This window comes from Mus pahari, chromosome 8, assembly GCF_900095145.1.
Source record: "Mus pahari chromosome 8, PAHARI_EIJ_v1.1, whole genome shotgun sequence".
In the NCBI taxonomy this organism is placed as follows: domain Eukaryota; kingdom Metazoa; phylum Chordata; class Mammalia; order Rodentia; family Muridae; genus Mus; species Mus pahari.
The window spans coordinates 76,641,085-76,656,747 of NC_034597.1; the positions used below are offsets into that span (position 1 = coordinate 76,641,085).

General features: G+C 40.5%; 1 protein-coding gene across 1 annotated transcript in view; it reads right to left on the minus strand.

Annotated features, from left to right (window-relative positions):
- The window catches only part of Diaph3 (diaphanous related formin 3), a 454,769-nt gene that overhangs the window by 323,825 nt on the left and 115,281 nt on the right, over positions 1 to 15,663 (minus strand). The window contains exons 6-8 of the mRNA XM_021202828.2: positions 6,029 to 6,103; positions 5,880 to 5,949; positions 1,606 to 1,742 (exon numbers count right to left, since the gene is read on the minus strand). Of these exons, the coding sequence (XP_021058487.1) occupies positions 1,606 to 1,742; positions 5,880 to 5,949; positions 6,029 to 6,103 (282 nt within the window). The remainder of the gene's footprint in view (positions 1 to 1,605; positions 1,743 to 5,879; positions 5,950 to 6,028; positions 6,104 to 15,663) is intronic.

The window sequence follows — 15,663 nt, forward strand, 5'->3', positions numbered from 1 at the left end:
AAATAATACAAAAGAGCTGACACTAGCATTCAGTGGTAGTGTGCTTGCTCAGTGGATCTGAAGCCCTGGATCCCATTCCCTGCACTGCAAGTAAGAGGTGAATAAAATATGATGATGACAACGAAGACCACAGAGGGGAAGAAGGGGTAAGAAGATGAAGAGAGAATAAAATGGAAAAGAAAGTAGGGAAAGAGAAGAAGGGATGACAAAGGAAAAGCAGAAGAGTGTAGGAGATAAAGTGCACAAGGAAAGGGAGCAAACACAGAGAAAGAAGTTAGGAGTGGAGAAGAGGAAGGAAGAAGTGGAAAGAATGGAGAATGAAGACTGAAAGGGAAAACACGAGAGAGTGCTCAGGACCACACATCAGCACATGTGCCAACTCTTTGATTTGCATACCAAAATCTAAACAACCTTCTAGATTAGAACAGTAATGAAATTGAATGCTTGGCATTTTCCATGGCTAGGACCACAGTCCCCATTAGCTAAATGACCACTATAGGCACACTAGCATAAGGAGCCAGGTTTCAGAGTGGTGCCTAACGGACCAACTCCAGCCACGCTGAGGCAGTCAGTAGTATCTGCTCTGGCAAGATTGCTCCCAGGCTGACATAGACGGTCCACCAAGGAACTCAGGTGAAGATCACATTGGAACTCTGATCGGGAGCCCTGTGGGTTACATGCTTTGAGATGCACAGCTCCCACTGTCAGAGGAAAGCTCATCTCCCAGGAAGGCCATTCCAGCAACTCTGACCCACAGAATAATCTACGAGGGTTTTGCTTCTGGACATGTCTTGCCCATTACATTTGTTGCTCCTCTGTGTAAGCATAAAGCTAACATCAGTAACCTAAAGATACACACGGGGTCCATCACTGGATGCGGTGGCCAGTATACACCTTGATGAAAAGTCTCCTGTCTCTGGATTTTACCATCTCATTAAATGTCTTATTAAAGCCAGACTCTAGCCTCGGCCTTTCAAAATAATAGAGCCAGGACTGTTTCAATTCTATGATAACTATAAGCACTATCTTTGCTGTTCAGTTGTTGTTTTTTCTCATTTAAAAAAAACATTTTAAAGGCTTACTTATAAATTAGAATCCTAATCTTGCTTAAGAAGAGGGTTGTATATCTTATCACTAGGACATATGTTGAGTAGTTAATTATTGCAACCATAATAAATGTAACCAAGTGCCTAGAAGCTTTAGTGGGTCTTTAGTATTATCACGTATTCAACTTGTCACATGTTTTACATATAAATTTCCAAAAACTAATGTACTTGTTCTTAGAAAAGGTTAGTGTGACTCACAACCTCAATTAATTATTCATAAAAAAGAATTAGATAATAAAAGAACCCACTTGTATATTTCCACCCTCCCCTTAGAATTTTTATTAAGGGTTGAGCTTAAGCAGTTTAAAATATGATGAGGAAATCGGTTGTTCATAGGATTATTTTAGTCTCCTAATTAATAATTTGCTTAACAAACTGACTGGACAAATATTGCAATTCCAGATAAGAAACTGCACAAACTGCCTGTTACTAAGTGATGATTTTCACTGTGACCACCTGTGAGTCACCACCACAGCGGTGGGCCCCAATGGGGACTTACATGCTTTCCTCACCGACGATGCACACTGCAGACAGAAGCTTCACCACATCTGCCATCATACCAGGCTGCCTGGGATCCATGGCTTTTGCCAGCAAGGAAAGACTCCTCTCGTCACTCATAATTCTTTCTAAGCCATACTGTAGCATTCAAGAATAAGGTAAATGTTAGGAGACATTTCAAAAGAACAGTTTGTATGTTTTTAAAACTACATTTACATCTAAGAAAGACAAAGTATAAAGATCTTATAACACCATAAACGTTTCCCAAGTATTCATTTTATGGTAAGAGCTATGAGAATTGGCCAAACACAAAGAACCTATGGAGTAATGAGGAATTCTCAAGTGACATACAAAACAAATAGGCAAATATTAAATAGCCACTGAGGACAGAGGCATCTCTGCTCTGAGAAAGTTGGTAAAGGAGCTACAAGCAAACATACAGACCAGCAATGCCCAAAAGAATGGGAAGGTTGACAAAACTGTGAATAACTATGTGTCATTTTCATGAAATAAATTAAACAATTTTAGATAGAGTTAACCCAACACATTAAAGAATTATTATTCTAGCATATAAACAACACAGAACACTGTATTTCCTGGAAGATTAAAATCCAGTTGTATTTTATAACTATACCACATCTGAACTCAGACTAGACACATTTCAAGTCTTCAAAAGCTGCCACAGGACAGTACAGGTCTAGGTGGGAACATGGTTTATAAATGCACACAGTTAAAGGACAATTTGGAAAGGATATTGCTAGAAACTGCCATAGTTGAACTATGTTTCATCAGGAATTCATTACCATTATAAATACATACATACATAATGATTGATGGAAGGATAACATTTTATTTGCTATTGTCATAATATGGCATCCAATTAGGAGATAATTAGTTAGGTTAAAGGCATATTATTTTAAAGATGTATATATCTTTTGGCATAACAAAAATCTACACCAGTATATAATGCATACAATAGAAGACACCAAATAGTACTTCCATAACTCAAAAGATCCTTCTAAGTAGTATGATATTTGTGGATCAAGTCACTACTGTAAATGAACACAGGAGACTTAATCTCAATTATATACCTATCAATTACAGCTGAAAGTTGGCAATAAATATAAGTATAAAAGGTAAAACTCTAACAAGCTTAAACCAAAACTCTTTTTTATCAAATCATATTAATAACTTTATTATCTCTTAAATAAGCACTTATGAAAGAGAGAAAAACTTGACAAGCGCTGAGCTACCACACTTGCTGGAAAGCAGGAACGTATAGACAGACATCAGAGGAAGTGCAACAGAGAAGCGAAAGCCACAGAAATGACAGAGGTTAAAGTTCTCTTTCTCCTTACTAAAGGGAGAAAGTGTCACGACAATTAACTGGCCAGCAAAGGCTTGCTTTTATAATGTTCTCATCTGTTTCATAACTAGACGCTAAGTCTTAAAAAGCTGGCATACAGCTAAAGGCCTCATGCCTTGGTAGTATTACAGAAAACTGTCAGTAGTCTACAAAGCACCATGGACCTGACCCAGAAAGTCAAAGGTTACCAAGTACCAAAGGCAGGCTTCATCTCACAAACCTGTGGGCTGTGTAAAGCTTGTCTCTGGTGCCTGCCTTCCAGATTCAGAACAAGGTGGCTTCCCCAGACTCAAGACAATCTGTGATGTGCCCAGACAGACTTTCTACCTTTTCCTTCCAAACTTCTCGTTTGAACTACTGTGGAGGAAAGCTGGAATATGAGCACACTCTGATTTCCTGCGTTGATTATCACCCTATGACAAGAGGCATGCTCTCTAATTAGCTCAGGTGAAAAATAAATAAATAAATAAAAATAAAATAAATAAAAATGGAATGAGGCAAGATTAGCCCTTTCTCTTAACTACTACTAAACACGGAACTGCTATATACTTCAATAAAATTATGTATGCAAAGACTTAGAAAAAAGAAACTATGAGAAATGGTTCACTTACCAGTGCTAACATCAAAGTGCTTTTTTAATGAAGGTTTTTACAAGTGAGAATGCTATCATCAATTTACGAAGGTCTAAGAAAGTATCTTCCTGAATGCCAAGAACCCACTTGGGGTAATATAATTGGCCTGTTCTATAGCAGGACCAAGGCTGGGTTCTATTTGTATTCCACGGGAGTCCTATTGTTACCTAACAGAATTCCAGGCTGCTAAAGATGAGTTTAAGGAACAAAAATACTCTCATCTTTAAAAAGACACCCACCATCAATCCTACATGGCTAGGGAGATAAGCAATGGTGGATGGTGAGTTGATCCCCACAGCAGAGAGAATATGAGTGATGGAGGAGACTAACCACAAAAGCCCCTGCTAATGAGCACACGGTTCAAACCCCAACTGCCTGAAGAAAAGGAAGTCTGTTTCAGTGCCTCAGTATTTTAAAAGATACACTTAAAAAATATTTTAGCCACATTGAATGTGATAAAAGAAATTCATTTCCATAGGATATCGCAGTTGTCTATATCAATGATATACTTAATTTTTGATACCAAATAACTTAAAGATTTTATTTCCTCCAAAGATTTCACAGTGACAGTTAACAAAGTGTGCACCTGTACAGCCAATTCAGTGACCCGTAGGGGGGCTAACTGGAGCCTCAGGCTAATAATCTGACCAACAATAGTGCATATGAGAATCTACACATCAAAATATTAATCCCACCTATCAGTAACTGAATTTTGTGCCCTTGTTAGCCTAAGTGCCACTATCAAATTCAAATGCAGTATTTTTATGCCTCTAAATTAACAAAATTTCAGAAATAAAATCTACTATAAAAGATTGCTTAAGAATATAGATATGTTACCCTCAAATTCTGACAGAAACCAAGTAGAGATGTTATTTTATTACATACTAATTCATTTTAAACCTTAGTCTTCTCAAATTCAATTTCGGTCACATACAGGCTTTTGGTCTGAATAAGGCACACCTGCCTTCCCTCTCCTCCAAGCTTCATGTCACCTGCAAAATTCCATCAACTTCCTCACTTTAAAAGTAGCTCATGCAGGCTGGGAAGGATTTTCAAATCCTCACTCTAAGACTTAGTTGTCTTACACTTCAAGAAGAACATACAAATAGCCTACTTCATAAAACAAAGATCAACTATCCAAAAAAAAAAAAAGAAAGAAAAAAGAAAAAAGAGTTATGGGTCTACTCCTCAGGCAGTCTCACTGGGAAGTATCAGAGGGACCAGGAAGGAAAGACGACTCAGCACATGAAGACACTTGTGCCAAGCCTAAGGACCTGGCTTCAGTCCCCAGAACCCACACAGAAAAAGAAGAGAACCAGTCTCCATGGGATGTCTTTTGACCTCCACATTAACACTGCGGTAAATGTGACACAAATAAACACAACATAACCAGGTGCTTAAAAATCTTAAAGAGAAAAGTTAACAGAATGCTTTCACAAAAAAAAAAAAAAAAAACCTTAAAAGCACAAACATTTGCTATAATAAAATTAAATAGTAATGATATAAACATTTATATAGTTAACCCTGTGAATGTTTATTTTTAAAGAAAAAGGCAAAAAAAAAAATCCACATCAGAAAAATGTACCATTTTCTACATAACAGACATCACACATCACAACACCCATAGGTAACCTTTCTCATACATAACCTGATGTCCAACAATAACTGACATAGCATACCCATCATTATTTCACTCACTGTGAGGTAGAGATCACACTCAGAGCTAAAGAAATGGCAGCAAATGATGCTAATATCAGCAATCAGCAAAATGGGGGTGGGCTAGGCAGTGAAGGTCTGAAGTATTCTGTTTCATAAAATGTTACTGCACACATGCTACAGCTGTGCCATATTATGCCGCCTCAATAATACATGTATCACTACGGCATTGCTAGAATCCTCTCATGCTTGTATGTATTAATTTTATATTCTTGAGATAAGAAACACGACTCTTCACAGGAATCTCTGATAACATATGACAGACTGTAGCTAGTAACTGTAGTATACAAAAGCTTTGATCCTGCAGAGGTTCTGAAAATCGGAAGGAGAGAAGCAAAAGCAGACTCCAAGAGGAGAGCACAGGACAGAAAGTTAGTCCATCTCCACACAAGGGGTTATGCTTCAGGCCTGAGCCTGCTCACTGCCAAGCTTCTCCTAAGATCTACTGCTCCACCAAACTGGAATGAAACCTAGTGTCACCCCATGAGCCCTCGCTGGTGGCCCTCTAGTCCCCGGGAGGCCCTGTGGGGAGGGGAGCAGGCGGCAGCTTCATCTGCTTACCTGTGTATTCATCAGGGCTCTCAGACACTGGATGACTTTGTGCTGAGTCTTCTTCACAACTTTTTCTTCGCTGCATTAAGATAAAAGATAATATTGGATTACAGTTGGGCATACTAAGAGCTTAATTAAAAATTATTAGCAATACTCACATTTGCCCATTAATTAGTTTTTCCAAAATGTCCAGCAATAATCCGAGTCCCTCATGTCCAAAGCTTTGCACCCAACTGAAAAAGCAAAGGTAAGTGTCAGGTTAAGTTGGAACTCAGCAAAAATAAGAAATGCTATATAACTATACCTATTTTTAAAACTCCAGTTGTAATCATGACTACAATATTAGCATAACACTAGATACGAAACTGTTGAAGCTTTCATAAACCTTGACTGTAGAAGTTAAGGGGGACAGTATAGGCAGCAGTGAGCTAGCACAGTTCCCTCTGGCTGCTGAGCCCCGAGCCTCAACATGCTCCATGTTCAGTATGTTGGTAACTATGAGTCCTCCATAGAAACACAAATATTTGTACGAAAACTCTGAGGAAACTATCAAACATACTCACAATATAGAAAGGATTCCTAAACCTCATCTGCCAAAGCAATGACCTGATTAACCAGCAGGCAGGCAACCTATCTTATACTTCTCAAAGAAAACAAAGAAACAGCCAACAGGTGAGGGAAGCATGCTCAGCACGGCTAACAGCAAGGAAAAGAACGAGGCAAAGGCAAAGGAAGCCACAGCGCCATTCTGTAAAGTGAGGAGAGCTGTTTAACAAGAAGGCAAGAGAAAAGACCATCTGTCTAGGACTGAGGGTAAAGGGAAGGCTTACACATGGCTGGTAGGAATGGAAATAAATACAGTCACTGCAGGAAACAGGGAGAGGTCTCGTCACTATTTCATAAACTACAATAGGAATTAGGAAGAATTAATTGCTCTGTTAGGATTAAAGAAGCTGAAGGGAAGGACAACCCCATAGGAAAAGGACAAGCAGTCTCCACTAATCCAGACCCCTAGAACTCCCAGAGACTGAGCCACCAACCAGGCAACATACACAGGCTAGTCTGAGGCCTCCAGCACATATTCAGCAGTGAACTGCCTGTCTGGTCTCAGTGGGAGACGATGTGTCTAATCCTGGAGAACTTCAGGCCCCAGAGAAGCCTGGAGGAGGGGAGGGGAGAGGGCCCATGGGGAAGATCTGGGGAGGAGCACCTTCACAGAAGCAAGGGGGGGGATAAGGGACTATGGGTGAGAGGGGGACAAGAAGGTGGGGCATTGGCTGGAATATAAATAAAATAATTTAATAAAAGAAAAAAATTCTATCCAAAGGAAATACACAGAACATTAACTGAGCATAGAAAATGAAATTTTGGTATTTGTAAGCACACCCTTCTATTAAGTGGAATGGGCCAGGCCCAGAACAGTAAGCACTGTGGCATCTCCCCCTGAGGAGAATCTAGAAAGGCAGATCACATTCAACAGGAGACAGGAGCAGTGGAGTACAGTAGGGGGAGGCATGGATGGTTTGCTGAATGGGAACTGGCAGAGAGGACCAGAGCTCCTGGTGTGTCAAAGGGAGACTGCAGCTAATGGCTTTGTGCTTCTCTAGTCAGAAGAGGTTTAAATATAGGTATCTGCAGAAATGACAAATATTTTAGAGGACAAATGTTTAACCTAAATATCACACTGTAGATAGATATTAAAACACTACACAATACACCCCATTACAAGTATGTAATTTTCCTCTATCTGTTTTACAACTTAATCTATGTACATTGTTTAAAACTCATCTTCTACATTTTACACTTTGTAGACAGATCTATAATCTTTGACAATTTCTGGCATCACAAAAAGTCAAATCTATTTCTAAACTGCAGAGTAAATGCACTTCGCTCTTACAGAGGCCATCTCCAGTCAGACTATCATCCTTGTCTCTTCTCTGCCCAGTGAAAGCCATGAAATGCCTAATTCAACAACACCAGGAACAGGAAAGACACTCCCCATCAAAGACCGAAGACCATTATTATGGCTGAGCGGAGGAAACCAGCTAACCAGATGCCACTGCTTTCAAATGAAGGCGCCACTTCAAAGGGGAAGAGTTCACTTTCCACTATCAGCTACAGACAGATCACCCATGGGCATTTCAAATCTGGCTTTCATGTTTCATGAAAATAACCTACAGCATCCGCTTCGCTGTTTCCCTTGTTGACATCTTATACTGTATTTATTCTTACTTCACATGCAGTGCAGAAGCTTGAAATCAAACATGTAAAGAGTAATTTGCGAGCCTTACTTGGCTGCTATTGGGATGCACAGAGCCTCCCTACTCATCATGACCTCCTGTGTTAGTACTTCCCAAGGGGCCTTCAATATTTTATTGAAAAGTGAATTTTCAACCATCTACATATTCAAAAGCATATCCACAGTGCTGGAGAGATGGCTCCGCTGTTAAGAGCACTGACTGCTCTTCGAGAGGTCCTGAGTTCAATTTCTAACAACAACATGGTGGCAGACAACCATCTGTAATGGGATCTAATGCCACCTTCTGTTGTATTTGAAGACAGCTACAGAATCTAAAGCTAATAGGAATGATTTGAAATTATTCATGCTGCGATTCAACCACTGGTGAATAAAGTTACGATTCACAAAATTACCTTTATCAAAATATAGAGAGTAACTTAAAATATGTTAATGTAACAAAAACAGTTGGTTGCACTTAATATGCTAATGTGATGCAGAATGAAACTGAGGAAGCATACAAACTCTTGCAAAGCAGAAAGTTCTCTGATCAGGGTAATTAATAATAGAACATAACTATGTGAAGTTTATTAATCCAAACACAATTGATAATTTAAAAAAAAAAAACAGGATCCACAGGTTTTTTTATTAGATATTTTCTTTATTTTCATTTCAAATGTTATCCCCTTTCCTAGTTTCCCCTCCGAAAATGCCCTATCCCCTCCCCCTCCCCCTGTTCCCCAACCCACCCACTCCCACTCCCAGTCCTGGCATTCCCCTATACTGGGGCATAGAACCTTCACAAGACCTATGGCCTCTCCTCCCATTGATGACCAACTAGGCCATCCTCTGCCACATATACAGCTAGAGCCACAAGTTCCATCATGTGTTTTCTTTGGTGGTTTAGTTCCAAGGAGCTCTGGGGGTACTGGTTAGTTCATATTGATGCTCCTCCTATGGGGCTTTAGTCCCCTTCAGCTCCCTGAGGACCCACAGATCTTAAATCAACTATTTCTAGAAATCCTAGATATGTCTTTTCTAGACTACACAGTCATTAAATTTCTCAAGCACTCATACTACATATAAATCAACCATCCATGAAACAAACTTACTAAGGTACCAGGTGAATAAGCAAATCTTAAATCTCAATCATATAATCTTTTCATTATGGGAAATTCTCAGCAACAAGATGATCGAGGTGAGCCCACTGTTAGTAAACAGTATAAGATGGAAGGCAGTAACATGTTAGTCTTACAGACTTTTAAATAGGAAACCTTTGAGGTAGAACTAGTCACAGTTCTCTGAGAAACCCCAAATTGATTTCCAGAGTGGTTGTACAAGTTTGCACTCCCACCAGCAATGGAGGAATGTTCCACTTGCTCCATGGCCTCACCAGCATGTGCTGTCACTTGAATTTTTGATCTTAGCCATTCTGACTGGTGTAGATTGAATCTTAAGAGTTGTTTTGATTTGCATTTCCCTGATGAATAAGAACTTTGAACATTTAAGTGTTTCTCAGATATTTGAGATTCCTCTGCTGTAAATTCTCTGTTTAGCACTGCACCCCATTTTTAATTGGGTTACTGGGTTTGATGGTGTCTAACTTCTTGAGTTCTTTATAAATTTTGGATATTAGCCCTCTGTCAAATGTAGTGTTGGTGGAGATCTTTTTCCAAACTGTAGGCTTCCATTTTATCCTATTGGCAGGGTCCTTTGCCTTACAAAAGCTTTTCAGCTTCATAAGGTCCCATTTATCAATTGTTATCTTAGAGCCTGAGTCATTGGTGTTCTGTTCGGGAAGTTCACTCCTGTACCGATCAGTTCAAGGTTATTTCTCTTATTTCTCTCAACTAAAAAAATCATCCAGTCTCAAGTGTGGTATATACTCAGTTATTTTTTTTTTCTGCTCAAGTCTGATATAAATATTCTCTCTCTCTCTCTCTCTCTCTCTCTCTCTCTCTCTCTCTCTCTCTNCTGTGTGTGTGTGTGTGTGTGTGTGTGTGTGTGTGTGTGTGTGTGTGTGTGTCTGGGGGGGAGGGTGTTCCCTTTTGGTTTTATTACCTTTAATCTTCTTTTTAATACTCCATTCGTTATCCATCCCCTCCTGCCCTCTAACAGTTCCTCATCCCATTCCTGTCCCCCCACTCCCGTCTCCAATAGGATGTCCTCAACCCCCACACACCCTGACACCTCACCAGACCTCCCAAGTCTCTTGAGGGTTAGGTGCATCTTCTCTCACTGAGGCCAGACCTGGTTTTCTGTTCTTCCGTATGAAACCTCATATGATGGCCCTTAGTTTCCATCCCAGCAGGGGAAAAGGAGACATAGATCTACATAGCAATTGCCAGGCCAGCCAGGTTACGTAGTGAGACTCTATTTCAAAAAAAGCCAGTTTCCTTTGTGACATGTGTAATGTTTGTTCTAATAGGTAGTTTTGCTTAGCATGCTCAAGACCACATTACACCCCAATTCTAACTAGTTCCATCAGTCGTTATTTTAGGGACACAAATAACCACAACCTGTGTTCTGGGAGATAAAATGTGGTACTGAGAACGCAGTTATGTAGTCTTAACAGGGGTTACTTGAAATTCACAGATTTCTACAAAAATGGAAAGTTTCTCATCATTCGAGAAAAAAATAAAACTGGAAAACCATTAGCAACTGATCTACAAATGATCAATCTTCAGGGAACACAAGGGGCAGGCCTTGCTCTGGCCTGGCAGCAAAGTACCATCAGAGTAAATATAGTGTTGCTGAGGATGGATGAGCAACATAGAAACCTTGCTTGTTCGTGAATGGAAATTACAGAGATCATAATGACATCTGTACTGTAAGAAAAATGATTTAAAATAGAAAATGATGCATGTGGTAGACACTAATCTTAAAATTTTATAACAGAAGATAATCAAATTCTCGCCACCTTAAGGAAAGCTAAGTAACAACCATTCAGAAGTTGCTAGTAGGGGGTCTCATGAGGAAGAAAAGGAGTGAGCCTTAGCCTAGAGAAAGAAGGAGAGGGGATGGGATGCCAATTCTCTAGAATTATAGTCCAAACCACCTTTAAATATACAAAAACACTTTAGGTTGCAAAATCAGTTATTGCTTCCAGGGACAAAGGATAAAATCAAAAGCAAATAAAATGGTTTCTTTGGATATACCAGAAGAGGGCATTGAATTCCATTACACATGGTTGTGGGCCATCATGTGTTTACTGGGAATTGAACTAATGACCTCTGGAAGAGCAGTCAGTGTTAACTGCTAAGCCAAGAGCCACCAAGCAGGCAGCATTCAGGAGGCCCTAACACATATACAGCAGAAGATTGCCTGGTCTGGCTTCAGAGGGAGAAGACACGCCTAACCCTCAAGAGACTTGAGGCCCCAAGGAGTCGGGAGGTTTGGGAGGGGGACATCCTCTTAGAGACAGGGGGAGAAGGAATGGGATGAGGAATTGTGAAAGGGGGTATCAGGATGGGGGTAATAGCTGGACTGTAAAAAATAAAATAGGGAGGGAGGGAGGGAGGGAGGGAGGNAGGGAGGAAGGAAGGAAGGAAGGAAGGAAGGAAGGAAGGAAGGAAGGAAGGAAGGAAGGAAGGAAGGAAGGAAGGAAGGAAGGAAGGAAGGAAGGAAGGAAGGAAGGAAGGAACTCAATGAACAGTGGGGGCAACAGTCCCATTTCAGAGTGGTCACACAGAAATTCACAAATACCCTCTCAGCATCAGCCTGTTCGGCTTAAAGTTACTACTGCCTCTCTTCCTTATGTGTGTCCTTAGGAAAGGAAGGAAAAATGTATTCTGAATGATCAGAACTGCAATACTACCACCAGACCATAAAGATAATCTCCAAAGCAAGCTTTTGAAGGCTAGGAACCATTTCTCATTTTGCCTCAACTTGGTTATAACTTAAGGGTGAGATGGAGGTGCTTTGCTCCCGAGTGTCTTCAACTCCAGCTCCAGGGGAGTCACGGTGTCTAGCTAGCCTCCCCAGACATAGGGGAGTCACGGTGTCTAGCTAGCCTCCCCAGACATAGGGGAGTCACGGTGTCTAGCTAGCCTCCCTGGACATCTGCACTCACATGGACATACCTTAAGGTTTTTTTTTAATTAAGAAAAACAAAAAAATAAGAGTTGAAAAATAAATTTTAAAAGGAGCCTAGAAAATGAAACAAAGCCATATTTGCTAGCGTTATGTAACAGAGGGATTTTAGTGAGATGTTAAGGTCAATTGGATAGAGATGCAGCCTCCTCTTGCTGGTACCCAGACCTTTCCTTTACAGATGGAGAAGGCAGCACAAGGAGATAGTGTCTTTGCAGCAATGCTGAGCTGGGCCCAGCCTCCATTCTCCCAATATCAATTCAGCTTTCAGATCGAGTAAGCATCCACACTGAACCAAGAATGATGGATCTGGAGTCACTGTCCTAATTCACAGTTTAGGCCTTGCCTGACTGACACTCCAAGGGTGATGTTTCCTTAATATTAAGCTTCAAGTGTTCATTAACAAAGGCAGCAGCATTTTTTAGGGACTCACTGTGTGCATGATTCTGCATTAGGTATGAGAAATACAAAAATGAATAAAATATGTTCTTTGACCTTGAAGCGATCACAGATTAGTGGCTGAAACAAATTAATTCTATAAGGTAGTAAGCCCTATCACTGTGGTACTATGGGAAGGAAAGACTTCACAGTAACTGATGTCTGACCTAAGTAGCGAAGGTTAAATCACAGAACAGGAGGTTTTAATACAGGCAAAAATACACAGAGGCATTATCTGTAAAAGGGGACCCTGTGATGAGTACCACAGAAAGCTCTATCAGAAGTGACACAGATGAGCTCTGAGCACTTGACTGGGCAACTGTATACACCATGGATGACAAGCCACCAAACAACAAGGCATGTGGGGAGAGAATTATGTTTTAGGGCCTCAGAAGATACAGCATGTTCCAAATAGAGGCTGAGTCCAGTGACCCTTCAGTCAAAAGCATTTGCACTGCATAGCACAATGGAGTGTGATGCAATTTCAGGTCCATCTACAGAGAGGAAAGCTTGGCCAAGGTCTCGGAGAGAGGAGTAGGGATGGGATGGAGTAGGGACTGCTATCACCACGAAATGGGCGCCAAGTTTGCCAGCAGCATCTGACTAGCCTAAAGGAACTATGGATTTTTTTAGGGGGTGGGGATGAGTTGGTGGTGGTGGTGGTTTGGTTGATTTTTTTTCCTGACCAAGGCAGGTTGCAAAACGTCATGGACATTACTGAACAAGGAGCACTTGGGCCAAAGGGCTAGCTAGCGAATAACATAGCTATGGTCTTTATAGCATGGCCTGCCTGCTCTTCTCCTCTTCCTAAAACCTACTGTCTGAAGGATCTCTTCAAAGAGACGGAGGAGGAGGGAGCACTGGTTCTCTGCCCGCCTGACAGACAGTACACTCATCCGCCCTGCCTACCTAAAGATAGGTGCGTCCTAACAGCAGAAACGATGAATATGCAATAACATGCAGGCAAAGGAGTTAAGGAGAATACCTACTAAACAGAGAACTTTTAAATAGATGACATCCTAATCATATGACACTTAGAAATTATGATTCAGTAAGATTAGAAGATCAAAGTGAAAGATTCAAAACATGAAATCAATGCACCCTTGTTTGTCACAAGTGTGGGGTCTCTTGAATTTACTTACTGTTTCATAGCTTTCAGTATAAACTTACTAAATTTTGTTCATTAGAATTTAATAAATTATAAATGATCTTTTATTTTTCCCAAGTTAATAGTTAACACATAGAAATAAAGTTGATTTTTATATGTGTACCTTGGATCCTTCATCCTTGTTGAAATTATTGATAAAATCTAACAACACTTGGTAATTCTGAAATCCTTTTTTTAAACAATTTTGCCTTCAGCAGACAGACTTTCATTTTTCCATTTGTAATCAGCGTGCTTTTCCTTTGCTGCTCTGTGTCGTGGATACAACCTACAGTGCGGTGATAAGAAATGCAAGCAGGCCCCCTTGTACTCTCCATCTTACGACAGAAAGATATAGTCTTTCATCATTAAATACATCATTAACGTGGAGGGGGTGCTTTATGAATTCTTTATTTTGTAATACTATTTTATGTGGACAGATTATCTTGCCTGCACGTATGTTAGTGCGTAATATGTATGCCTAGAGCCCATGGAGGCATAAAGAGAACACCAAGGCCCCTGTAACTGGAATTTCAAATGGTTGTTAGCCAGTATGTGCGTGCTCAAAAACAAACGCACAGGACCTCTGGAAGAGCAGCAATGCTCTTAGGCACTGACACACCTCTCCAGCCCCTTATCAGTAGGACTTTATTTACTATCAAGTGGTCAAGAGTTAGTGGTGTAGTATTTTCCTAGAGCTGTGACAATAAAGCCAGAAAAGGTAGGCAGCTTAAAACAGCATATATAGTCGATTATGCCAGGAACAGTCTATTGGTAGTTTACTGAGTGGTTTTTAAGCTCACTACAACGTTGCCTCTTGGGCTGGAGATGGCTCAGCATTTAAGAGCACTGACTGCTCTTCCAGAGGTCCTGAGTTCAATTCCCAACAACCACACAGTGGTTCACAACCATGTATAATGGGATTTGATGCCCTCTTCCAGTGTGGCTGAAAACAGCTATAGTGTACTCATATAAATTAAATAAGTGGTTTTTTTTTTTTTTTAAAGCTACCTCTTGAAGCAAAATTGTCAATGTCTCCTTTTAGACATACATGTTTTTGCTTTAATAATTTGTAAAGCTCTTTATTTGGAAATTGGATGTGCCACACCAACTTTGTGACCCAGTGGGAATAACACAAGGACCCAAGTGTAAAACTGTCAGATTGGTAAGAATAACTGAATAATAAACCATTTTAACAATTGTGTAAGGATGGGTCAGAGGTAGAGTGATTACCTCACAAAGATTAAGCTCCACAAAACCTGGAAGTGTATCAAGTGAAAGAGAGAATGTATATCTAGAAGTTCAGCCATGGCGAGCTCATCTGTGGTTTCTCTCCACAATCAAAGCTGCCACACTTTCCCCAGAGGGAGTGGTTGTCTGCTGGACACAGTGAGCACCAGTTTGATAATGTTAGTCGACATTTTACAATTTATTTAGAGGCCTCAGCTAAGGGGACACACTGCTCTTCTAGGGACTCTCTGAGCTGGAACTCCACCAGCTGGCTGCCATAACAGAGCTTCCCTGGTGGCTTCAGCCTGGGGTTTGTAAGCCCCCTCTGGTGACATTACCTTCCTGCTGTTACTTTTTCTTTTCCTTGAAAGCTTCACTGGAGGGTACTCTGTACGAAAAGTACACCTGACTAGACCAAAGGGACGACCCTTACTGATACTCTCATCATTCAATTGGATAATGTATCACTGTCTCTCAGTTGCTATTTATTATTACATTAGCTTGCTGTACACTCACTTAAAACACACTCATCCAAAACCAAAATTATGTCTATCATAAATGGTTCTCCACATTCTACAAAAAAATGTGTCTTTCCAGAGGACAGATGTGCAAGAGTAGGCTGGGAGGTGGTGGCGCACGCCTTTAATCCCAGC